At 36.5% G+C, this 27,286-nt stretch overlaps 1 protein-coding gene across 1 annotated transcript; it reads right to left on the bottom strand.

Annotated features, from left to right (window-relative positions):
• Positions 1 to 673: 673 nt before the first annotated feature.
• On the bottom strand, positions 674 to 22,631 carry LOC139714330 (uncharacterized). Its single transcript, XM_071626041.1, has 4 exons — positions 22,294 to 22,631; positions 7,575 to 7,718; positions 1,103 to 1,287; positions 674 to 685 (listed from the first exon to the last, which is right to left on the bottom strand). Exons 1-4 carry the CDS (start codon positions 22,436 to 22,438, stop codon positions 674 to 676), a joined length of 486 nt encoding a protein of 161 aa, XP_071482142.1. The 5' UTR covers positions 22,439 to 22,631.
• Positions 22,632 to 27,286: the final 4,655 nt, after the last annotated feature.

Raw genomic sequence — 27,286 nt, 5'->3', positions numbered from 1 at the left:
TCGCTGGAGTCTCAACATGAGTTCCGTGCAGGCAGCAATAGGTCCGTAGTTCTCATTCTAACATTCGTTGAGAAAAGTGACGGGAGAACAAAATTACTTTTGTATTCATAACAATGTTTGTGTCTGATGTGACATTGAATGAAGAGAAGTTTGCAGAATTCAATATGTAACATGATTATATATACATATACATAACAAAGAGTAGAGGCAGGAGTGGAACCACTACAGTTAAACATCTACAAAGAGAGCAATAGACAGAGAGAGAGAGAGAGAGAGAGAGAGAGAGAGGAAAAATAAATAAAATAGCTAATCATCTTTAATGGCCCCAAACTTTGGAATTCTGTAAATACTGACATACAACGAAAACCCAGTGGATGTTCCAAACAAAGTCAAACTTTGTGACAACTCATAAAAATTCCAGCCATTATTTTGCAGAAAGGGCTAGCAAATCAATAGGTTATCGTTCACGGAAGCATAATTATTTTCACTCTTTGTGCATGTGCGTTCCCAAATGATGGTATAGAACTCAGTAATAACAATTCTACAGGGTTTACCAGACCCCCTTTTTAATCCTTGAACATAGCAGTAACTCAGACAATTCAGAGTCTGAGGGAAAATGATAGGTCTATAAAAATATAAAAACGTATACATTTCGTACTTTCAATCAGGTTTTCTATTCACATGCCTTTTTAATGAGCAGAGCAAATGCAAAATAATGTAAAGTCTGTAAATTATTGTGGTGCGCGGTAACAAAAAGGAGTTACGAAGACATTCACGATAGTTACAAAAAGAAAATAAGTAATTGATGCGGAGAACCAGAACAGTCCGCGTTATGTAATGTAATAGCAGTTAGAGAGTTGTATATTTGCGCATTCATGACTACTTAAGAATATCAAATTAACATTCATTAACATTCAATTTTTTTTGCAGTAAATCATCGCAGATGTTTTATGTATGTGCCCTATTCATCTTCATAAGCATCCATGATAAGTTGAGAGATGAAAAATATTATTTCTTTTCAAATATGTTAAGATTATGTTGTGCTGAAAGCCCGCTGAAACTTATTTTTTGTTTCTCTTTTCTGCAGATGGCATAGTGTTACCTTTCGTCGAATTCTTTCGATGTCATTTGAATTCAAACAGGATCCTTCTAGATGCTTCATTACTCTCATTGTGCTCATGTCTTTCAGCTTCTCCAGGTAAACCTTCATGAGGTACTGGTAGTTTTCTCTTCTCTTCGAGGTCAAATTCGATGTCCCTTCAAGATGGTGGCGAAGATATTCATTATCTGGGAGGGGAAGCATCACGTAGCCATGGTGACAGATGAATCGAATGGATCGACATGTTTTCAAAGCATTAGTCACATAATTTTTTTTAGAATGATTTATCATCCATAATTATACTGCTTATGCGTGTTGAGGTAAGTATTGTCATCGTATTTGCGCTAACTGTTTACATTATTTTCGTAAGAATTCCTTGTGTTGATATACGACACCTTAAAAGGGCATTCCAGACGATTCATGTAATTTCATACATTTCGCATACATAAATTGACTGTTGCATGTATAGATTTGTGGAATCTATTGTGATCCTTGAGGTGATAAACCATTTGAAAAACCCAAAATATGATTCACTGCAACAAGGATGATGACATAGGGAGCTCACATATTCCAGTAATTTATCAGCGTCATTCCATTACAATACCAGTTGCTGAACAAGATCACTTGTACAAAATTTATGCATGCTTTCTTCTTTTGTTCTGCTTCCTTGAGCACGTAACCATGTATGCTTATGTGAAGCTGCTATGTCATCATCCGCATTTATTGTGATTTGTTATGGGTTTTTTTAACATTGTTATTCCTCATCCCAATTACTTTCAATTCTAAAACTCTGTACGAAGCATGATATTATTTATAGACGTTCAGATGCAAAAGTCTAAAACAATGATTTAAGTCAAGCGCAAGATGCATGTTATGTCACACGAATCTTTTTCTTTCACCGTATATTTTTCATATCATTCTTCTTCTTTTTTTTTAAATTTTACCATTATGTACTCCAAATTGCGGTAATAGAATATATATACAAGCACACCTAATCATATTCGAAGAGACGAGTCCTTATTCAAAGGATATAAACACATAAGATTGTCATGATGCTGAGAATTGCAAGAGAAGTATAAGTGCCCGCAGTTAGTGACTTCATGGTTAGTGGTTTTGAAACGGCTGAGATATTTAAAAACATAGTAAAACAACGTGGTCCTAATAATAGGTGGGACCCATCTTTTATTGGGAAATCTTTGTTTTACGAACATCTCAGCCATTTTGGTACCAAATTCATCAAATAACCTTTGAATTTCTCCTAAAACCCTTATGGAACAGTCATAGTGTTGCCACATAGTAAAACACACTGTGATTCACAGTGTGAAACACAGTGTGTTGTGTCACAATATGGTTACCTGTGAAATTTGGACATGAGGTGTGGTAATGCTGTGTTATTATCACACTGTGGAAAATCACAGGGTAGATACTGCGGTAGGTAACACAGTATGTCAAACTGAGACATCCCATACTGTGTTATCTACCACGGTCTTTCACTTTGTTTTATCAACCACAGGCGAAAAAAAAAATCTGGGACAATCAATATCCATATACATGTATACCAAAATTTACCTAATAGGCGAGTGATGAAGGGGCCCACACACTACAAGCTCTGTCTTTTTAGTGGGTCCCTCCATTTTTCGCACTTTATGCAACGGTATACATGTATTTCACTTTGATCACTTCTGTTACTTTTGTACTATACTATGTATGACTACTATAGGTCCTCAAGTGTTGTACAGTCTTTTCACTTCACTATGTTCTATTTACCTCATTCTCTGTTACCAAAAGAAGTGAAACATATGTTTTGTCGAAAAATGAAATAAACTTTGAATTGAATTGAATTGAATTGAATTTCAGGAAAAACATGTCCCTACCTGCACAACCTGTCCTTCTCCTAATATATAACCTAAAACAACTCCTTGTATTTGATACGGTCTACTACCATTCTATTCCTAAATAGATCTATGATAATCATCCTATTCCTAAGTTAGTCATCGGGTGTATCAGTACTCATATATACATGTATAAGCCATCTATTCGTAATGCATTAAGGCATGGTTACTAACCAGACAATCCTTTATTATCAAGATATGACATAATTACACTTTCATAACAAAATTTATGACATTGGGAATATCATAACATTATTAGACAATCTTTGATGAAGTTCAAAGTAAATCCCATCATAAATGATTTAAATTAGAAGTGTTTTATGTATTTTCGAAAATTTTGGTTGCTTTTTATGAACATTTATGAGCTATGTAAAAATTTGTGCCACAGGGTTACCACAGGAGTACCACGAGAATACCACAGGAATACCACAGAAATGCCACATAAAGTATCACATACTGTACCTCAGCACTCCCACTTAATAGGTAACACTGTAGGAGCATAGGTCAGGTTAGATACTGCTTAAATCAATTGAAGTAATTCACATCATAACTCATCTATCACTTACTTGTGGAATATGTATGTGGTTTGTTTATTTGCTGCTTTTTTTTTATTCCAGTTGGTGCTGCTGCGCGATACTCCTGTGAGGTACTGCTGTGTGGTACATTGTATTGTTTGTGATAGTCCTGTGGTAAAGTATATCAAGAAACAACAAACAAACACAAGAATATCCTGTGGTATATTTTCTTTCGTATTTTGTGCAGTTTTGCCTTATTGTGTTAGTGCTGTGTGGTATTAAGTATTGCTATGTGCTGCTGCTGTGCGATATACTGTACTATGTGGTTTTGGTTGTGGTACTCATGTGTGGTACTACTGTTTGGTATTGTCTTGTGGTAGTCCTGTGGTATATGTGACAAAATACCATGGGAATACCCTGTAGTATTTTCCCGTGGTACTTTCTGTTGTATTTTCTCTGGTTTTGTTGTTTGGTACTTCTGTTTGTTATATATTGCAATGTGGAACTGCTGTGCGATGCTATGTGGTTTTGCTGTGTGGTACTCATGTGTGGTACTGTTGTGTGGTATAGTCCTGCGATATATGTCCCAAAATACCACAGGAATACCCTGTGTCCGATTCAAATTATAAATGAATGTTTTGGCCAGCAATATTGTTATCATAATTCTAATGACATACCCCATCGCCATTCACTTGTAGGTCGGTCTATATTGCGACAAATCTGCAGCACTACATTTTAACATGCTGCAACATGTGACATGTTCTGTGGTTATTTTGTGGAAAGCTGTTGTACATGGGTGAGAAACCACATAATCTAGAATTTCACACTGTGGCAATTCGGTGGACACATACATATTGCAATATGTGACACATTGTGGTTTTTGTGTGCATGGTAAGCGCTGTAACAACTGTGATTACCATGTGACTTTCAGTGAAGAACCACATATAGACTAGAATTCCATATTGTAGCAACTCTGTTGGCACACAAATTTCACATATTACAGTATGTGACACACTGTGTCATTACATATATGGTAAGCTGTGGTAACTGTGTATGACTATGTGAGTTGTATGTGGTGAACCACATAGTTTGTAATTTCACACTGTGGCAACACTGTGAACACACTATATTCACATATTTTACATATAGTTAACTATGTGAACACAGTGTGGTAACACGGTGAAATTTCTATGAGATTAGCATGTGGTAAGTCGCATAGTGTTAAATACACACTGTGCCTTTACATGAACACATCTTTCCCACAGACTGAAATATGAAGCACACTGTGACTATTATGTGGTACCTGTGATAACTGTATACTACTGTGTGGCTAGTAGGAGATAAACCACATAGTCCATCGTTTCACACTGTGACATCTCTGTGGAGGCACTATTCCCATAGACTGCAATATGTGACACCCTGTGGCTATTATGTGGTAACTGCATGTGACCATAATGATAAGTATGTGGTTAACCACATAGTCTGAAAATTCATACAATGACAACTCTATGAACACACCATGCCCACATACTGCAGCATATGACACACTGTGACCATTATGTGGTAAATGTGGTAACTGTGTATGACTACGTGAGATGTGGTGAACCACATAATTTGTAATTTCCCACTGTGGCAACAGTGCGAACACACTATATTCACAAGTGTTACACATAGTTAACTATGTGTACACATTGTGGTAACACTTGTGTTTGTTCCATAAGGGAATCGTAATGCTCTTTCATATTTCATAATATATAAGTGGTTTCTAATTATCTCGCAAAAATGTCAAAACCTGAATCCCCATCTCAACCAGAACTACTTTATATACCTTTAAAGTTACGACACATGTACGAGAGATTAGAAAAAAACAATTTCAATTTTTGAGTAGTAGTGACAAGCGTTCATGCACATTGATATGGTATAAAATCGTTCAAAAAGTCAGTTGACTTTCCTTTCACTCAAAGGGTGCTCATTCTCTATACGGGAGTAAAATTGTAAGCATTATTTTATGTTCTTATAGCAAGTTTCTATGACTGGTTTGATACGCATGAACAGAATGATTTGGGATAGATTATCACCTATAAACCAAAACCAAAAAAACCCAACACACTATAACATACACCGTGTGTCAGAAGTATTGTCGCCCTCTGACGCAGAAAAAGCTTCATCATGTTATTACTCATCTCCTGATTTGAATTTTTGAAAGATGTATTGCTTACATTTACTTTCAATGATTTTTCAATAGTAAGCAATTAGTAATTTACCTTTCACAGCACTTTCCTACTGAAAATTGTTTCTCTTTCATCATTCCTGTAATTAGTGCTTTATCCGCCTGACCAAGTTTACAGGGTCTACCTGACCGTCTCCTGGTTTTCTGTCCAAGTCCAGGATTTCTATTGCACCAACCTTACACCCATCTGACACTCCTTCCAAGAAGTTTTGCAATTTCTTTATTAGTTTCCCCATCCTTTCTCCAACAGATAGCCATCTTCCTTTCTATTTCGGTACTTTCCTTCCCCTTCTTTCCTCCTCGGACATTCCCATTGTCGCTATGACTGGCCGCCATTTGTAAAGGGTTCCGAGGTTCCAGGCATTCAAATTTGCCCCCACTCACACAACACGCTGTAGCTCGGCCTACACAAAACAGATTGTGCAGAGCATGCATTGCACGAAAGTTTGACCCAGAATCCCCCTGTTTGTGTGTTTGACTTCATATCACTACTCCACTAAGTAGAGAGGCAGAAAGAGCCTGACACATGGGGTGATAATACTTATGACACACGGTATATATGTATGTATATATATATATATATATATATATATATATATATATATATATATATATTGTGTGTGTGTGCGTGTGTATGTGTGTCAGTCATGAAAATATGTATCAATATGATCTCGTGTTTAGTTTGTACATGAAGTCCAAAAGCTTCTAATCGGTTATAGGTAACAAAAAGTTGAGAAAACCGACAAATTTTGGGCACCAAAGAATTAAGAATACGAGATAGAATACTCTGGGTTTGTTTCTCTGGTGTATTTCTATTGACTCTGCATGGCATGTATGGCTCAGCACACGATCAGGGAGGTTTCGTCTTTACTCCCTGGTATGATTTTTACCATGTGCATTAATTCAAATGTGGCAACTTGGTAGTGTTGTAAAATATTTTAAGTATGAAGTTGCCGTATTATGTAATTTATTTAGCCTATATATAGTGACACTGACAAGCAATTTCATATTATCCACGTTTAAAACAATGCTGTTTGAAATAGATACTATATTTGTATAATTCAATGTCTCTCCATGGAAATGCAGCAGCATATCATGTGAATACGAATAAAAACCAAAATACGTATATACATAAATAGATGAATCCATACTTGTGATGAATAAATGTATAGCTAAAGAGATATTGTAGACTGCAAAAAGTCCGGTGTTAAATAGTGAACACCGAGCTGGTGTTAAATTTTCGGTGCTCATTTATGGTGTTAAATTAACACCTCCGGGTGTCATTTCCAAATTTTAAACTGTTTTTTGAAGAGTTTCTTAGTAACTGCACCTCTTTTTGATTTTTATTTTAAACAAGACGATCAAGAATTTTACATTAAAATACTAGATCTTTGAAAAAAATGTGAAAATAAATTTACACCACAGAAACACCAGCTGGTGTGGTCTCTTATTGAAGCTGGACGGGTGTTAAACCATTGATATTAACACCAACAAATATCAAATCAACACCATGTGGTGTCATGTTTGAATTAACACCAGTACAGTGTCAAAATAACACCAGGTACAGTGTCAAATTAACATCACGAAGTGTCAGGTGAACACTTTTCAACACCATCACAGTGCATTTTCTACACCTGTGGGTGTGGTCCTCTATTGAAGTTTGATCGGTGTTAGATTTAACACCCGTGGTGTCAAATCTAACACCGATGTTTTTACAGTGTACTAAAATGTCGTTGAGAAGAAAGAAACGATACTACAGTGTATTTCGCTAAAATTAGAGGATTTTCTCACTATGCATGCACAAAAAGGTCATGAATTCATGCTGATTGAAAGTTTACCAGATCTGTTAAGAGCTTCCATGAAGGCCTGGAAGATTCCTCGTTTATCCTCCACCTTCTCCAGCATGTCTAGGAACTCCTGCACCAGGTCGCGACGAGGAGTGTTACCGTTAAGGCATCGTTGCTGCAGCGCCTCTATGTCGGCTGGTGTAAAGTAAAATAGTGTAAAACAAACAAACGTCAAGGGATGGTACAGTTTTATCCGTTGAGATGAGGTTCTAACATCTTTTGATGATAATTTTTGGAGATAATGAGAAACCTCTAGATGAAATTTGAAAGGGTATACAATTCTAAGAGGAATTAAAATCTTATTTGATGAAAATTAGTTTTGAAATGGCTGAGATAGTCAAAACAAAGCAATTCTAATAAAAGTGGGACCCCCTTTTATTAGGATTTCTTTGCTTTACTTTGTTTCTGGATATACATATATATACATATATATATATATATATATATATGATACATATATATATATATATATATATATATGATACATATATATATATATATTTAGAATCTATATATAGATATATTTATAATCTATATATAGAATATATATATATATATATATATATATATATATATATATATATATATACATGCATATAATAAATAGATAGATATAAATATTGATGTTTAATCGACAATATTTTGGGGTTCTTTTGTTAACCAAGTGCATTCCCGAATCACAATGGCGATATAATGTACACATTCAATTTTTTTGGCTGACACTGATCCCATATTTTATCGCCTAAAAACTCTAAAGGCCCATGATATACATTTATACCTAACTGCCATATTTATGTATAAACACATTAGAAATTTATTACCATTTTCCATAATGCCCTAGTAACCAATGACCATATTCACCCATGCCCTACCCGTCGTTCCCATGATTTTCGTTTAAGTAATCCAAAGCTTTTACTTGCTCAAGAGTCGATTAGACATCACGGTCCGGATAGATGAACACTCTTCCTGAGGAGTTGAAACAGTGTGCCTCCTTGATTTCATTCAAAGCAAACTTAAAGAAGCATATTTTACTACAGTATATTTCAAATACAAATTAAGCACGAATAATTTATAAGACTCATGTTGGTCTCCCGATAGCAACATCGCATATCGTTCCCTCTTCCAGCAAACCAATTCTATTATTCTAAATTCCAGCCTATCTGCCCCTGTGCACTTTCAAGCACTTGCACACACATTCACCACCATCACACATCACAGTTTATTTTCCCCTGCTATCTTCGCAGCAGAATTTGTATTGTTACGAAACTAGTATGTCCTTACCTTTTCCTCGGGCCGGCCATCTTTTCAAGCAATGCTTACAATGGCGGCCCTCTGCATTATCGCTTCTTAAACATGTTATTGTAATCCCTGCTGCGTAGACATACATACTGCAATATCATAATAAATCATTAATTTCCTTTTATATCGTTGTTTATGCAAGTCAAACGACTCTGTTTCAAATATACTTTGCATGTTTCCCATGTTCATGATTATGTAATTTATGTATATATTGATTTGCAGAAAATAAAGTATCTATCAAACAAAACAAAATAATATATGTATATATATATTTAGGGGGTGGGGAGTCGGGTTCAAGTAATTCAAACGGCAATCGCCCTCCACCTCAATTTTCATTCATTCATTTATTTTTCATTTCCAACAGAAATATATAGATATATTACAGAACAGTACAAGTACATAGATTTCATAATTTACAAAATAAAGTATAAGTTTACAAAAAAAAAATTAAGTGTACGCAAATGTTGGAAATGGGGAGGAATGCAAAAAAGTTGGGCTTGTATAATAGGGTGCATTTCCCCCACACGTAATACAAGAAATTATAATATGGTCGATTGACTGATATACATTGAAAATGGATAAAACAAAGAAACTAAGACAAAAAGACTTATAACTAACCTAACTAATCCGAAACAAAAACCCTGAACAAATCCCTATATACTAAGTCGCTGTCATGCCGGAAGAGAGAGGAAACAAAGAGAGACAGAGAGAGAGAGAGAGAGAGAGAGAGGGGGGGGAGTGTGTCTGTGTGAGTGTGTGTGTGTGTGTGTGTGTGTGTATGTGAGAGAGAGAGAGAGAGAGAGGGAGAGAGAAACTTATTACGTGGAGTGAAGATACATTTGTAAATACAAAAAATAAATAGAAGAAGAATATAACAAGGAAAAGTAGAAATTACGCGGTGCGTAATATATGTCCCCGCCGAAAGTAGCATTTTGTAGCAAAATGTACAATATAGGTCAAAAATCAAGGTCAAAGGTCAAAGAAGTCAAAGGTCAAAATTCTGTGAAGAAGTTTTGAAGCCCTCACCTAGTGCCATCACATAAAGCAAACGGAATCGAAATCGGGTTAGAAATGGCGAAGGAGTAGCATTTTGTAGCAAAATGTACAACAAAATGTTGGTCAAAAATTCAGGTCAAAGGTCAAAGAAGTCAAAGGTCAAAATTCTGTGTAGAAGTTTTGAAGCCCTCACCTAGTGCCATCACATAAAGCAAACAGAATCGAAATCGGGGAAGAAATGGCGAAGGAGTAGTATTTTGTAGCCAATGTACAATATGGGTCAAAAATCAAGGTCAAAGGTCAAAGAAGTCAAAGGTCAAAATTCTGTGTAGAAGTTTTGAAGCCCTCACCTAGTGCCATCACATAAAGCAAACGGAATCGAAATCATGGTAAGAAATGGCGAAGGAGTAGCATTTTGTAGCAAAATGTACAATACAGGTCAAAAATCAAGGTCAAAGGTCAAATAAGTCAAAGGTCAAAATTCTGTGTAGAAGTTTTGAAGCCCTCACCTAGTGTCATCACATAAAGCAAACAGAATCGAAATCGGGGAAGAAATGGCGAAGGAGTAGCATTTTGTAGCCAATGTACAATATGGGTCAAAAATCAAGGTCAAAGGTCAAAGAAGTCAAAGGTCAAAATTCTGTGTAGAAGTTTTGAAGCCCTCACCTAGTGCCCTCACATAAAGCAAACGGAATCGAAATCGGGTAAGAAATGGCGAAGGAGTAGCATTTTGTAGCAAAATGTACAATATGGGTCAAAAATCAAGGTCAAAGGTCAAAGAAGTCAAAGGTCAAAATTCTGTGTAGAAGTTTTGAAGCCCTCACCTAGTGCCATCACATAAAGCAAACGGAATCGAAATTGGGTTAGAAATGGCGAAGGAGTAGCATTTTGTAGCAAAATGTACAATATAGGTCAAAGGTCAAGGTCAAAGGTCACGACTGAAATTCTGTGTAGAGTTTCAAAGCTCCCATGTAGTGCTATCATATAAAGCAAACAGAATCAAAATTGGCTCAAAAATGACAGAGAAGTAGCAAATTGAACATTTTGATCACACACGGACGCACACACGGACGGACACACGGACGGACGGACGGACGGACACACGGACACACGGACACACACACGTACGGAGCCCGTTTCATAGTCCCCTGCTCGAACTCGTTCGGCGGGGACAACAAGACGAGAGGTAGTGGATGGATGCAACCGCTTAGCTGTGATTTCAACAGAATATAAGGTTGGATTTTACACTTCTTTGCAACCAATAAAGAATCAACACAATTTTTCATATGAGATTAATATACAAAATATTAGTTTTCATAATAATAATCAGATGAATTGTTATAACTATTCAAAATATTTTCCTTCAGATTATTCTTAAAAGAACTTAAAGTTCGGGATGCCCTTAAACAGTTAGAAAGATTGTTCCAATATTTATGTCCAGAAAATGTAAATATAGATTGTGTAAACATAGTTCTAGTTAAAGGCAGATGGAATTCATCAGAGTGACGGGTCGGATATTTATGGAACGAGCGGTTTCTCGCAAACATGTTGGTGAAAACAGTCGGCAACAAATTATTAAAGAGTTTATACATAAATTGACCAAGACAATAATAATGAATATCGGTTATCTTTGAAATTTTGTTTTCAGAATATTAAACATCGGTGTGAGCTCTCCAAGATGTATGACAAATTATTCGAAGAGCTTTTTTTTTTTTTTTTTGGGGGGGGGGGGGGGAGACGGGACAGTCTGTCAAGATAGGTTGGATGTGTGTTCCCCCAAGCTATGATACCGTAATCAAAATAAGGTAATACGTTAATTAAAGCTGAATGTAACATTAAAAGGGTGGGAGTGGGGAAATATCTAATAACACCAATATTTCGAGATATTGCGTGACAAATACTATGATCAATATGTGTTTTCCAAGAAATTTTATTATGAATAACTAAACCTAAAAACTTCATAGATGAAACTTCATCTATAACTATATCATCTATTTTCATATTATTAGGGAGACTATTCAAAGTATTACTAAATAATATACACTAAGTTTTAAGAAGATTTAAAGACAACTTATCTGACCTTATCCAATATAATTTCTTTAATTCAGAATTTAACAAATCCACCAAAATATGAGGATCTGAATGAGAAAGAAAAACATTAGAGTCATCAGCAAATAATACAAAATATGAAATATTAGAAGCATTTGTTATATTATTTATATACAAAATAAATAAAAGAGGTCCCAGTAAACTACCCTGAGGAACACCACATTTGACAGATTGGTTGCAGGAGTTTTAACCAGATAAAAAAATACTGTTTACGATCTGAAAGGTAACTCCTGAACCACTCCAAGGCCTTACCACGTATACCACAGTGACCTAATTTATGAAGTAAATTGATCAATGGTGTCGAAGGCCTTGGAGAGGTCCAGGAAGACACCCACTGTGTGATGAGCCCTGTCTACTGCTTTAGCTACTTTTTCAATAAAGGAGAGAATTGCTTGAGAAGTGCTATGTCCTTTGCGGAAACCGAATTGTGAATCAGAAATAATATCATAAAAATCAAGAAATTTGAGGAGTCTAGAATAAACAACTCTCTCTAACAATTTTGGAAACGATAACTATGATATTGGTCTATGATTAGTAATATCTTCCTTGTTACCTTTCTTAAATATTGGGATTACTTTGGCAATTTCCATTCGTAATGGAACAACCCCATTACTTAATGACAAATCAAAAATATAGGTTAAAGGTGTAACAATATACTCATTTATATTTTTCAATATGACGTTATCAATACAATCAGGTCCCGAACTTTTTTTTACTTTCCAAACTCATAATGATATCTTTTACCTCATAACTAATAATCGGATCAAAAAAGAATGAATTTGAATTAGGTGAATGGAGAAATTCATATAATTTCTTTTGACATATAGAAATTTTATTGGCTAGATCATGTCCAATCTAAGAAAAATAAAGGTTTAAGGCATCTGCAATCGACGCAAGGTCTGTTATTTCCTTATCATCAGAAACAACTCTTGTTATACAAAATTTATCATTTTCTTTATTTATAGCACTCTTTTTTTTCCAAGTCTTACTCACGTCATGCATAAAAAAGATATCTGATTCGTGTAATACTTTTTTTTTCATAACGCAATATTCTTGCAAGAGTATTTTTATACGTAATACATTTACAATGAAATTGTTCAGTGCGTTTGATTTTATCTGCATAATACAAATTATTTTTTTCGATGAATAGACTGTAAAAGAGATTTTGTTATCCATGGTGATCTAGGATACTTTTTATAATTACGTTTAACTTCAACCAAAGGAACATATTTCTCTAAATGAAAATTCAAAATATTCATTAAAAAACATCAAATGATAGATCCCTATCATGAGTGCTATATACTTATCCCCAAGTTTCTTCAGTCAAACTATTCTTCAAATTTTTATCCGGTGTAACTTTTGTGAATGCTTCCTTGGTGGGAATAATTGGTTTCGTGTTGACTGGAATGGACGTGAAAATTGGGAAGTGGTCTGATATATCGGATAAAATAATATTCGATTTAGGAGTGGGCGTAACATTTCAAAATATATTATCAATAAGTGAAACTGTATTATTTGTTACTCGGGTGGGTTTAGTAATAAGTGGTAAAAAGGAAGCTGAAAACATACTATCAAGTAAATTCTGAGAGGCATTTGCTGTGTGACATTTAAGAATATCTATATTGAAATCGCCTGTAATAAAACAGTCTTTATTGATAAAAATTGGGTTTTGAATGAGATCCTGTAAAGCTTCTAAGAATAATGCACTGCTGGAGTTTGGAGGTCTATATATCAATGTAACAAAAATATTCCGAGACTTTGGGGTATTTATTTCAGCAACCAAAGATTCTAAAATTTCATTAATATATTTAAGTTCGGTGTGTACGAAATAATCAAAACGTTGTTTGATATAAAATGCAACCCCCTCCTCCTACCTTGTCAGTTCTATTATTTGTAATCAAATCATAACTAGAAAATGCAAAAGAATTAGGGGAATTTTTAGTAAGCCACGTCTCAGTGAGCCCAATAACAGAAAATGAAATCAGGGTAGAATTGTCTAATAAAGATTGTAAATGTTCGAAGTTACTATTTAAACTTCTAACATTTTTAACCAACAACGCCATAGTAACCGCAGAAACGCATTCAAAAACTTTTCATGTAGCAATACTTGTGGCCAAAAATGGACAATTGGAATGCGTGTGCAACTCATCATTACATCCTTTCCTATTTTAGTTCCGACTTCAGTCCTTTTGCTGGGTAGCAAAATATGCGTGTGGACGATTGAAGCCGAAATAATCAATGAAATCATCACGATCCCGCCGGGTGACAGTATACTGTAGCGTAAAAATAGTTGAATGATGCATGTTAACCTTTAAAATCGATGTTCAGAAAAAGAAACAAACACATTTATAAATTTGAATACATCTGGATTTGTTCATTATCATTTAACAAATGATGATTAGAATAATTATAATGTGTCTATGATTAAAGCAGAAATAATTAGTGAAATCATCGCGATCTCGCCGGGTGACAGTAGCGTAAAAATAGTTTATTAACGCATGTTAAACTACTTAATCGATGTTCAGAAAAAGAAACAAACGCATTTTTAGTTTGAATAGACCTGGATTTGTTCATTATCATTTTCACAAATAATGATTTGAATATGAATGTGTATGATTAAAGCAGAAATGATTAGTGAAATCATCGTGATCCCGCCGGGTGACAGTAGCGTAAAAATAGTTTATTAACGCATGTTAACCTACTTAATCGATGTTCAGAAAAAGAAACAAACGCATTTATTAGTTTGAATAGATCTGGAATTGTTCATTGTCATTTATCAAATGATAATTTAGATATGAGTGTGTATCATTAAAGCAGAAATAATTAGTGAAATAATCGCGATCCCGCCGGGTGACAGTGGCGTAAAAATAGTGGAATAACGCATGTTAACCTACTTAATCAGTGTTCAGAAAAAAAAAACACCAAAACACGCATTTATTAGTTTGAATAGATCTGGATTTGTTCATTATCATTTAACAAATGATAATTTAAATATGAGTGTGTATCATTAAAGCAGAAATATTTAGTGAAATAATCGCGATCCCGCCGGGTGACAGTATAGCGTAAAAATAGTTGAATAACGCATGTTAACCTACTGTCTTAATCGGTGTCCGGAAAAAGAAACAAACGCATTCAACAGTTCAAGAACGGATGTATACAAAACGCGAAGAGATTTTCGGTAGAAAATAAAGAACGCATTTTTGATCCCTTCGGGCGCAACAATCATACATTGTATACAATTACAGCCGAAATGAAGCATGAAATTATCGAATTTCCGCTGGGCACCAACAGCGTAAAGTACCTCGAAAGTTATGGTAAACAACGCATGTATGTTATTCTAAAATTATCGCGATCTCGCCAGGTGACAGCAGCGTAAAAATAGTTGAATGACGCATGCTAACCTAAATCAGAAAAAGAAACAAACGCATTTATTAGTTTGAATAGATCTGGGTTTGTTCATTATCACAATTTTAACACTGTATTTCACAATGATTTTCTTTCTTTCAGAATGGTCTTCCAGGTATAAAGCACACAGATCTGCGTAAAAAGGATCTCAACCTTCCACATTCAATCCTGTCGCATATTTTTCAACAACGGATGTACAAAACGCGAAGAGATTTTCGGAAGAAAATAAAGAACGCATTTTCAATCCCTTCGGACGCAACAATCATACATTGTACAAGATAAGGGCGCTGCAAGGGAGACGGACGTGATTGTATTTGAGCTCCAAAATCTTGCCAGAATTGTCTGTTTTATGCCTGTGGAGTGAACTTTTTTACCCGGATTCGACAATTTTCAGATGAAGATTCGTGATTATGATCATCTTTAGTGCAATTCAAGGACTAGTCTGTGGACCTGTTTGTGAAACTCTGACGTTAAACTAGAATGACTCTCAGCCCAGACGTATGTCCCCCAGCCCAGATGCATGACTTTGTGTAAAGTGAGTATGACGTGCCGTGATTATCTGCAACGATACGAGTGTGAGACCGATGTAATGATCTCGCCCTAAACAAGACTAGTGTTAAGTGTATGCCGTTTGACAAATTCTGCCGTATCACTTTCACCTACATAGTAACTGTGTATTTGATATGAAGTCAGAGATGGTAAAACTGAAAACGAACTCCTACCGAGGAACCCCTGGTGGAAAAGAATTCAGATGTAAATTGCCCAAGTATGTGACAACTGAGAGCTTACGAACAGCCATTAGGCATCTGCACTGCTCCTATGAAAAATACGGCGGAAGTGGGAAGGATGGTTACATTAGCTACATGACTGATTTACTAGGGCGTATCTTCCCAAGCCTTGAAAAGGGGATATGCAGTCATTTTGTACATACATTCGACTTTGAGAACATGGGATCTACATTAAAACAAGATGGCGCCAGTGCAGCTGACTGCATTACCAAGCGAGACCCTAACAAAAGTCACACCGCCCTTGACAAAAGTGGGATTTCGAACGAACAAAACGTCATGTCTTGTAAGAGCTGCAGCACAATCGTGGAGTCACTCTCTGCTCTTCGAGAACAAATGAACGCGCTGAACCAGAAAGTAGATGCTTTTGTGTCATGTAACAAAAATCCCGCCCAGAGCCTGTCTCACAATCACTCCAACTCAGCAAACAATACAGCCGGCAAGCAGCCCCTACCTGAGGAGGGAGCTGACCACCTGGACTCGCAACCCTCGCTTTCAACGGATGACAAACTTCAACGACAACTACACGACTACAGAGAAAAGCACCGCGCCCGTTATGCCACAATGAACACCAAATCCCAGGTGTCTGATCAACGCCCGGAAATCGTCGATGTGTTGATAATTGGTGATTCTATGGTCAAAGCAATAAAGCCATCAAAACTGTCCAAAACACGCAGGATCCGGTGTAAAACCATCCCGGGAGCTAAGATCGAGAGCGCCTCAGATGTCGTTCTGTCTAACGCGTGCTCTCTAAGTCCCAAGGAGATGATTCTGCACTTAGGGACGAACAACATCGTGGACGACGGAGCCGACGAGATCATTGCCAAAATCTCGTCCCTCGCAGATGAAGTCATCGAAAATAGCCCCTCGACGAAAATCACTGTGTCAACCATCATTCATCGCAAAAACGAATCACGAGAGATGTCTCAGAAAATCAACGCCGTCAACAATGAGCTCAAAGTTTTAGCCAATCAGCGCAAATGGGATATCATTGCAAACGACAACATCAGCCCCGATCCGCATATCAACAGAGATGGCGTCCACCTGAATGCTGTTGGAACCCGCGTCTTTGCCACAAACATCATCGCGCACCTCCGGAATGAAACGCATCAGTGGAATATCACCAACACAAGGTCGCACCAACAACAGCAACAACAGCAATTCCAGCAGGATAAACAAGGAAATTGGCAACAGCACCTCTCCTACGCCAACGCCGCTAGAGACCAGGCTTCACATTTTCACATCACGGGCCGTCAGTGGACGCGACCAAGAGGACGGGTATTCCCCCGAGATTGGATAGACAGCTTACAAACCACTCACAGGCTGCTGAACCAGAGACCAATGTAGAAAACACCAATCGAATCTCTTCCACTGAACAAACAAAAGTAGAATCTGAGTTTTCATGTAAATATTACGAGCTTGAGGAAGGATCCTTCCCTCGTATCCCTGGTCGTGGTCTTAAAATAGGACATATCAATATTAATTCTCTTCCGGCAAAGATTGATGAACTAAGATTCAGTCTAAAAAATAAACCATTTGATATTATTGCCATAAGTGAGTCCAAATGTGATAATACAATTGCTGACTCCGAGATTGATATAAATGATTACACGATCATCCGCAAAGATCGTAACAGACATGGCGGAGGTGTAGCCATATATGTTAGCAATACTTTGGTTATTAAAAGTGTTAACAATGTTGAAGGTGATATTGAAGCAATCTGTATACAAACAGTAATAAAAGGTGGTAAGCCATTGGCTGTATGTGTTGTCTATAGACCGCCAAATTCATCTCCAGAGTTTTTCGATTCATTAAGTGATATGGTAGGCAATATTGTAACTCAAATGCACAATGATGTTATTATAGTTGGTGATTTCAACTGTGATATGACCCCATCCAGGAATGATAGTAGGCTACCTCAAATAATCTGCAGTTGATAATGTCAGGATTTTTATTTTATCAATTGGTCGACATCCCAACTCGCATAACACATTCTTCCAAATCTATTATTGATTTGATATTTTGCACTGATCCAGATAATCACAGTATTTCAGGAGTTTTTACTACGTCATTTAGTGATCATTATTTAGTGTTCACGGTGTATGGGGATGAGAGCCCCAACTCAGTTGAAAATACCATTGTATGGAGAGATTACAAAAACTTAAACAGTGAAGAGTTTTATAAGGCTCTGTCTGAGGAAAACTTCAGCATTATTTACAGTATGTGTGAAACAAATGAAGCATGGAAACTTTGGTACACCCTACTCATGAAAACTGTCAATGAGCACATCCCATATAAAAGGAAACGGCTGAGAAATAATCCATGCCCTTGGATTACCGGAGAAATCATTGCCTTAATGAACCGTCGTGATCATTTTCATAAAAAGGCTAGGAAAACATTTTCCCAATCTCACTGGATTGAATACAAATCACTGAAAAAAGCTGTGAAATGTGAACTAAAAAAAGCAAAATTTCATTATATGGAAGCTCTTATAAATAGTGATCAGTCAAACTCTAACGCAATATGGAAAGTGTTAAAGAGTATCACCAATAAACAAGGAAACAAAAATATAACTCTGACGGTAAATGGAAAAGATTTCTCCGAACCCAACGATGTTGCAGAATGTTTTAATAATCATTTTATTGATTCTGTTAACGATCTAGTACAAGAAATTAATGATGATGAAACCTCTCCGTCAGTTGTATCATCACATTACAACAATTATGCAGAGAAAGATATCACGTATGATTTACCCGTTGTTTCACAAGACTTTGTTGTAAAAATGATAAATGAATTTCCATGCAAGAAAGCTACAGGATATGATGATATATCGGTCAAACTCCTTAAACGATTAATCAATGCTCCTAATGTTATAGGTACACTGGTGCATATACTAAATTTATCACTCGCTGAAGGAGTGTATCCATCAGACTGGAAAATAGCAAGAGTTCAACCAATTCCAAAGTCAGCTGATAAACATTGTGTGGAAAATTATAAACCGATAGCAATTCTTTCCGTGCTCTCAAAAATTATTGAAAAAGCTGTTGCTTCGAACTTCCTTAAATATTTAATAACAAATGATATATTATCACCAAATCAGTTTGGATTTCGTCCAAACCACTCCTGTGAGATTGCTTTACTTTGTATGGTTGACGAATGGTCCCGCCACGTAGACCAAGGGAATATGAACGGAATTGCTTTCATTGATTTACGCCGTGCATTTGACACCGTAGATCACTCTATTTTGTTAGCTAAACTTAAAACATGCGGTTGTACTGCACACAGTGTGAAATGGTTTGCATCGTATCTAAGAAACCGCAAACAGTTTGTTTCAGTTGGTAAAGGAATATCCTCAACAAAGGAAGCTAACATAGGTGTCCCACAGGGCTCCATTCTAGCCCCCACTTCGTTCTCATTATTTATAAATGACCTTCCACATTATGTCACAAGTGCTTCAATTTACATGTATGCTGATGACACAACCGTGTCAGTACCAGGAAAATCTAAAGAAGAAGTAGAGAGTAAACTCACCCAGGCATTAAATGAAACCCAAGTATGGATAAGAAGAAACAGGCTAATTTTGAATTTAAAGAAAACGAAAGTAATGTTACTTGGGTCAAGACAAAGATTGAACTCTATCCCTGATCAATATCTATCAATTGATATGAATGGGCATGTATTGGAATGCCTGAATGAAGTAAAATGTCTTGGTGTAATAATTGATCATTATTTAGATTTTAAGAAACATATTGAGTTTGTAGCAGCAACAATGAAACAAAAATTAGGGCTTATCGGGAGAACTAAATACTGCCTTAATGATTCTCAATTGATGAAATTATACTGGGGTTACATAATACCCCACATATTATATTGCTGCAATGTATGGTCTGGCAGATCAGAATCTAACTATGATATTTTAAACAGGCTGCATAAGAGAGCAGCATACATGATAGCGAATTGTTCATGGGAAACCCGCTCTGAGGAGGTCTTCAGAAAACTGAATTGGCCCCAGTTACATCAAATTTTTCATAGGTCCTCCTGCTGTTTGATGTACAAATGTGTATATAAACTATCTCCTGCTATAACTGTATGAGAAATTCTCATTTGTCGACGATGTGTCGTCAAGAGTAACCCGTAGTACAGATAAACTCCTTTTAAGACTCCCGAAATGTCGTACAGCCTTTTATCAAAAATCTTTTGTTTATGCAGGCTCAGAAAATTGGAACAGACTCCCCGAACCTGCCCGCTTCACAAATAGCATAGCATCATTTAAATACCACCTTAAACACACATAAAAGGGGTGCTTAATCCCTGTCCCCGATCAATTGTTGAGCACCCATTCTTGGAGCATCTCATCACCTCTATTCTCCCATCTTTTCTATAACGTACATGCGCTTCGGCCACAATATTGAAAGGAAGCAAATATTTTATCCCTGTGAGGAGCAGATGTTGCATGATTGAATGAACTGATTGTAAAGTGTGTTGAGGGCAATTAAAAACCTTGTACTGATAATCAATGGGACCCCTGTTTATAACACACATTACCTCGCGGTAGAACAGCGGGATGAGTTGCAGCCGCCTAATAGGAAATACTGAATCATTTCCTTTCCTTTTTTTAGATGTTATTTTGTCTTATCGTGTTTCCAGGTGTTTGTACATGTGCGTTCACTTCATTTTTATATTTGACTGTATTACGTGTCCCGTGCTGATCTGCCACAATTATCTATTTTTAAACAAATTGTTTTCTTATTGTTGGTGTTGTTACCGTTGTGGATGTTGTTGTTCATGTTTCATGGACTTTTACGAAAACAGAGCCCTGAGGAAGACCGGCAGTTAGTCTATTTTAAATCTGTATGATTGTATGATATTATTTTATTTATATACTTGATGTGTGTGATTACTTTATACTGTTTTGAAATGTAATAGTTTATCCTGTTTATATATCTCATGCTGATCAGGCTACTCTGGATAAAGAATTGCAATAAAAAAGATTACAGCAGAAATGATTCATGAAATCATCGCATTCCCGCGGGGCACTAACAGCGTAAAAATACCTCCCAAGTTACGGCAATGAACGCCTGTATGTTACTCTATTTGCGCTGGTGTTTAGAAAAATATCTGCGAGGAGTTTATTACGAAAACGGTCTTAATACGAGAAACCACAAATTTGACAAACTATTTTTCCCTTGTTGATAAGAGAAAACAAATACCATTTTAACAAATATCTTGAAAAAAGAAGAAGAAGATTTTCCCTGACTTTCCAGAAGAAATAAATGGATTCCCTGACTTTCCCTGACTTTTTGCTTCTGGAAAAAGTATTTTTGAATTCCCTGACATGTACGAGCCCTGGGCCCCGTCTTATAAAGCCTTCAAATCAATCACAGGTCCCCGAATCAATCGCAACTTGCATTGCAGCTCACAAGAAACTTGTGATTGATTTCTATCACAAGTCTTTATAAGACAGGCCCTTGGTAACTATTCACAGCCCTGTCGCTGTACAGAAGTCGCGACGGCGCGCGGCGCGGTCTCTGAGATCTGGTCGGGCTATTAAACGACAGAAGTGAACTAACTAGTGTAGAAAACTGCGTGAATACAAAAGGGAAAACTCTCTCTCTCTCCCTCTCTCTCGATCTCACTCGAACATGACGAGGCATATCGCTTCATTCGTGTAAATTCAAAATAACATGAGAAAACAAACAAACAAACAAACAAAAACAAAAATCCATGCGACAGTTTAGTGCGTGCAAACCGGTAATCGTATAAGGGGAGTGTTCCTGTTTGGAACTGCAGGCTATATTCCACTTATCCGCTGATAGCGGACCGCAACGCGGAAGAACGCATTACAGTGCGATTATCATATTTTGGTTTGTTTAGCACAAGTGTGTTCCTTTTTTTTCTCTAATAGTATGTTTTGCACACATCTATCTTAGTTGAAAATGAACATAACTAAATGATAAGCAATAGTTGTTATAATCGTGTAATAATGTATTGGCTTTTGTAGCTTGTTTTGGATGAATCCGCACTTTCCCATTCACTTTGCTTGAGAAGTGGATGGATATGATCTGTCACAGTTAACCTGTCAGACTGACATAGTTGAAACACAAATTAATCCTCACCTTTCTCAGGACCCGTGAACATCTGAGACATGTAGGGTAGGACATCGTTGGGGTCCAAAACCTCCAACAAGACTGGTTTGTAGACTACCGTTACTACTTGGATGTTCCGTTCTCCGTCCTGCTCTCCTCCTTCCAAATCAGCCATACTTCAAGTTGATTCCGCGTATCTTTTCCGTAGTCGTGTATTACAGTGCTAAAACCTCAGCCTTGCTCACACCGAATGACTTGGCCAAGTTTGTGGCTCAGTAAGATTGTTCCTCTGGTTTTCTCCTATATATAGACACTGGGATGCCTCTCTCTACTCAGTCAAAATAGTATTTCTAGGCACTGCTGGTATGATATAGTTTGCACGAGTTCGTATAATTCCACTCGAGGTTCCCTCCCCCCCCCCTTATTTTCTACAATAGCAAAGGAGCTGGTAAATGTCATCATGTTGTCGGTTGGTTCAACAACTGCAATGTATATAAGTTAAGCCAATCAGTTGTAGCGAACTATACTGTCCGTGCAGTAGCCGCTTTTTGGGATTCCCACAGCTGTAGATGACGTGGGGAAAATGGCAATTCCCCACGCTCTTTATTTCGCAAGAGCACACAGATCGCTCACAGCATTACGACACAGGTGAAATAGCCGCTGCACTCTGCAAGTCAACAATGCAATCATGGAATGAGTCACATGGAATATAGCCCACATAACGCAACAGCAGCATAATCAATGAGAAAAGTTTTCATTTTTTTTATTTGTTTTTGATTATGAGGAAGATACAACTTATCGCTGCCTCTCTCCCTCCCTCTTTCTCCCTCTCCCTCATTTCTTTTTCCTCCCTACGGAGTCACACTGAATTAAAACACAGTCCTGCTGTGGCATATTCATTTATTTATTTTTTTTTTACACGAATTCGACATGAATATTGTTTGATAGTGGGTATGCTCTTACACCATTTGATATACCTGATTTGTTTTGTTTTGTTTCTTCGACGTGTCGGTTTTAAGATAATATCTCCTGCATATCTCCAGTAAGATTTATGTCGGGGAACAGATTTTGCTGGCTGAATTGATTTTGTAGGATACCACTGAGCTTACATGGCTCGCCAGTGCAGTGCCACTTAATTAGCTTATCCTTGAAGATGAGGATCACTGTCTGAACTTAACTAAAACACTTCACATGCAAATGGAGCTAAATACAAAAGTAGAATATGTTGAATTGCTAATTGAAATTAGCAGGTCTGGAAAGGAAAGAGGTTACAAAAAAAAAAAAACTTCAAAGATCTAACGAAAAAAAAAAGGTCCATGAAAATGATGGCAACTATGAATGCATTATAGTCGCTCACTATTGATATGCTGTACTAGACCTAAAACACAAGAACAGGTACAGTGACAGAGATGTATAATCTATTGACATTCCTGCGCCGACATGGCTTGAAAATCTGCCAAATTATTGATATTAGGAACAGTAGGACATTCTCTAGGTTCAAGAAAAAAAAAAATCCTTGAAAATTATGGCAAATGAGCAGTACGATATTCGATAGGTTCAAGGTTAAATAATTAAAACAAAGCTCTAACAAATTAAAGTGAACTAAGTTTTAGACACCATTGCCATTGAACATTTTACAAAAGAGTGATTTTCTGACCAAAGATTATGAGCCTAAACAACACACATTCTTGTGTGTTCTATGTGGTGTGGATGCGTGTATGTGTGTGCATTCGTGTGTTTGTGGTCTTCATTTTCTTATCTCTTTGCATAATAAATTCTAATGATGTTCATGATAGGCCTACACTCATTGATATGTTGTAAATTTAAAGAGATGATACTCTACATTGGTTGAGATGAGTATTCAGCTTTTAACTTTTTGCGAGATAGGCCTACTATAGAAATCCCCTTATCAAATGTTAAAGAGCAAGCAATAAGGGAAATTCAAAGTTTATTTGATTTAAAAAAAAATCAATTTTGAAATGGTTGATGTAAAAAAATAAAATAAAACAAAGCAATCATAAGGAAAGGTGGGTCCCACATTTTATTAGGATCGCTTTGTTTTGGATATCTCAGGCATTTCAAAGCCAATTGTTATTAATTGCAATCATTTTGAATTCCTCTTATACATGCTCTTTCATATTTCATGAGGTTTCTCTTTATCTTAAAATGTAACTTTGACAATTATCCTGCATGTTTGTTTTGTATTTTATTGTACTGTATCATATTGTATTAGTTCAGTCGTTGTTTTGTTTCCTGTATCCATCATTTGTTGATTTTGTAACGGCTTCTAATCTTAGTTCTGTTTTGCGTACATTTTGATATATATATATATATATATATATATATATATATATGTATATATATATATAATATGTTTCATTCAAAACTGTGATTTTAAACTATATTGTAAAGGAAATCCCCATTTCCAAGCCCTACCCTCGGCTTTTGCGTGATTTCCTCCTTTGACTCACACATCTATGCAAATATTTTATATGTGATTTTATGAAATGAATAAATTGAATTGAATTTAATTGAAAATTGAATTGAAAATCATAAAACGTTGGGAAACCTGAAGCCCTGTCTCAACAAACTTATGAATATAGGTGATTATCATCCCTCTAACTCGTCTAATGTATGGACTTGTGTAGCATTTTGGTATTTGATTAATAGTCTCGTGACTGGTCTGATTGATAATTGATATTAATTATGACAGATGACTTAGTTTTTGTCACCTGACATTATAGTGACTGTTGTCCACTGTGCCACCGAATCCCAGCTCTAATTGTATTTTGTATGGAGTGCCCTCACAAACCCTGGCTTCTGAAGGGGCCCTTCAAAATCATAATTTTGTAACTCGTGAATTTTATCTAACATTGATTTACGTAATATCTGATATATCCTTGATCTTTGGTTTTCAATAAATTGAAAATGAAAATTAATTGACACATGAAAGTATAAGGGCGCAACATATAGAGTATAACAGTGAATATCAATACTATATGCTCAATCGCCATGAAATTAACCCGTTCCATGCGGGAACCTGGTGGACTGTGTATTAAGTCTATGGGGATTTCAGAATTCAGTATGGAACGGGTTAATGTCACATAACCCACGTCCCCACGTCCCCGCATTTAAAGGACAAGTCCACTTTCATATACGTGGTTTGAGTGAATGCAGCAGTATTTGTATACAACACATCAGTGAAAGTTTGGGGAAAATCGGACAATGTTAGTGTTCAAAAGTTATGAATTTTTAAAGTATCTGCACAGTCACTGCTGGATGATAAGACTACTACAGTGTATGATGTCACATGCGTAGGCCCTACAACGATATAGGGAAAATATAAAGAGAATTTCACAAAATATTACTTTTTGCAAAAAGTGCACATATCCTCAACACGCTACTGACGTACGTTAAGGTTAATATTATTCCCCTTGCCATCTGAAAGAGGGAAGTTAAGTGTTCCTTTATTATGCGAAAAACATTGAAATATCTTGAATTTTCTTTAAACTTTCTTTATACCGTTGTACACATGTGACATCTCAAGCTGTAGTATAGTCTTCTCATTCAGCAGTGACTAAGCAGAAACTTCAAAAATTTCATAATTTTTAAACGTATTGTCCGATTTTCCTCAAACTCTTGCTGATGTGTTCTATCAATATTGTTGCATTTTACTTCACTCAATTCACATGTCTATGAAGGTGAACTTGTCCTTAAAGGAAAAGTTCACCTTCATAGACATGTGGGTTGAGTGAATGCAGCAATATTAGTAGAACGCATAAGTGAGAGTTTGAGGAAAATCGGACCATGCGGACAGTCCGTTCAAAAGCTTCTGCTCAGTTTGAAGTTTCTGCTCAGTCACGGCTGGATGAGAAGACTACTATAGCTTGTGATGTCACATGTGTACAACGATATAAAGAAAGAATAAAGAAAAATCAACATATTTTCACTTTTCTCGCATAACAAGAGAATACTCGTCTTCTCTCTTTCCGAAGGCAGGGAGAATAATATTACCCTTAACGTACGTCAGTAACAAGTGAAAGAAATGTGCACTTTATTCAAAAAGTAATGTTTTGTCAAATTCTCTTTTTATTTTCTTTATATCGTTGTACGCATGTGACATCATACACTGTAGTAGTCTTCTCATCCAGCAGTAACTGCGCAGATACTTTGAAAATTCATAACTCTTGAACGGATCGTCCGAGTTTCTCCAAATTTTCACTGATGTGTTCAACGAGATTTAGGAGAAAAGTCTCTTTGGATGTGTTCTACTGATATTGTTGCATTCACTCAGTCCACATGACATGACAGGTGAACTTGTCCTTTAAACATGCTGCCCAATCGGCTAACAAGAAAAAAGGGACATAAGAAATAAGAGAAAATAAAAATAGGTTCTAGAAATAAATTTTAGTAAAACAACGACTTCACAACTTTTTATTGTTAATTTCGTCGACAAATCACGGTATCACCTGACAAAGTAACTAACAAACCAACCAAAATAAGATACCACAGTACACTAAACACGTAGAGATTTCCTTCCAAAATATGCTAGAATTATGCTACAAACACGGAGCTACCAAGTCTCACGCATTCTGCGTGAGACTCAAGCATTTAGGGGCCATATCACGATCTCACGCATGACATCCATTTTTCTCACGCATCTGGCGAAGTCTGCAACTTGGGCCTATAATAATGAGCATAGCTCAAAAGATTAGATTAATGGTTGCAATTGAAGGTATACTTCCCTTTTGTCTTTCAAAATAAGTAAAAAATAGTCACTTAAGTATGCACCTGATCGCACCATTAAGAGCTAAAAATTGAAAAAGCTCCCTACCGTGGGAGGCCACAGGGGGAAAAAACCCCTCCCACACCCTCGCTCGCGCGCACATTCGCATGCCGAGATGCCGAGTAATGAAAATCTCACTCATAATTTTTTTTTTTGAACTTGGCATCCCTGCAAACAGACAAATTATGCCTAGCATGGAAATGACTGGAAATGACATCGCCAGGAGCCATCGAATCA

The sequence above is a fragment of the Diadema antillarum genome, unplaced genomic scaffold, assembly GCF_040938485.1.
Source record: "Diadema antillarum isolate AM-2024a unplaced genomic scaffold, OU_Dant_1.0 seq00002233_RagTag, whole genome shotgun sequence".
Taxonomy (NCBI): Eukaryota; Metazoa; Echinodermata; class Echinoidea; order Diadematoida; family Diadematidae; genus Diadema; species Diadema antillarum.
Note: the sequence above shows the minus strand (reverse complement) of the source record. Positions and strands in the feature narration are given on the sequence as shown.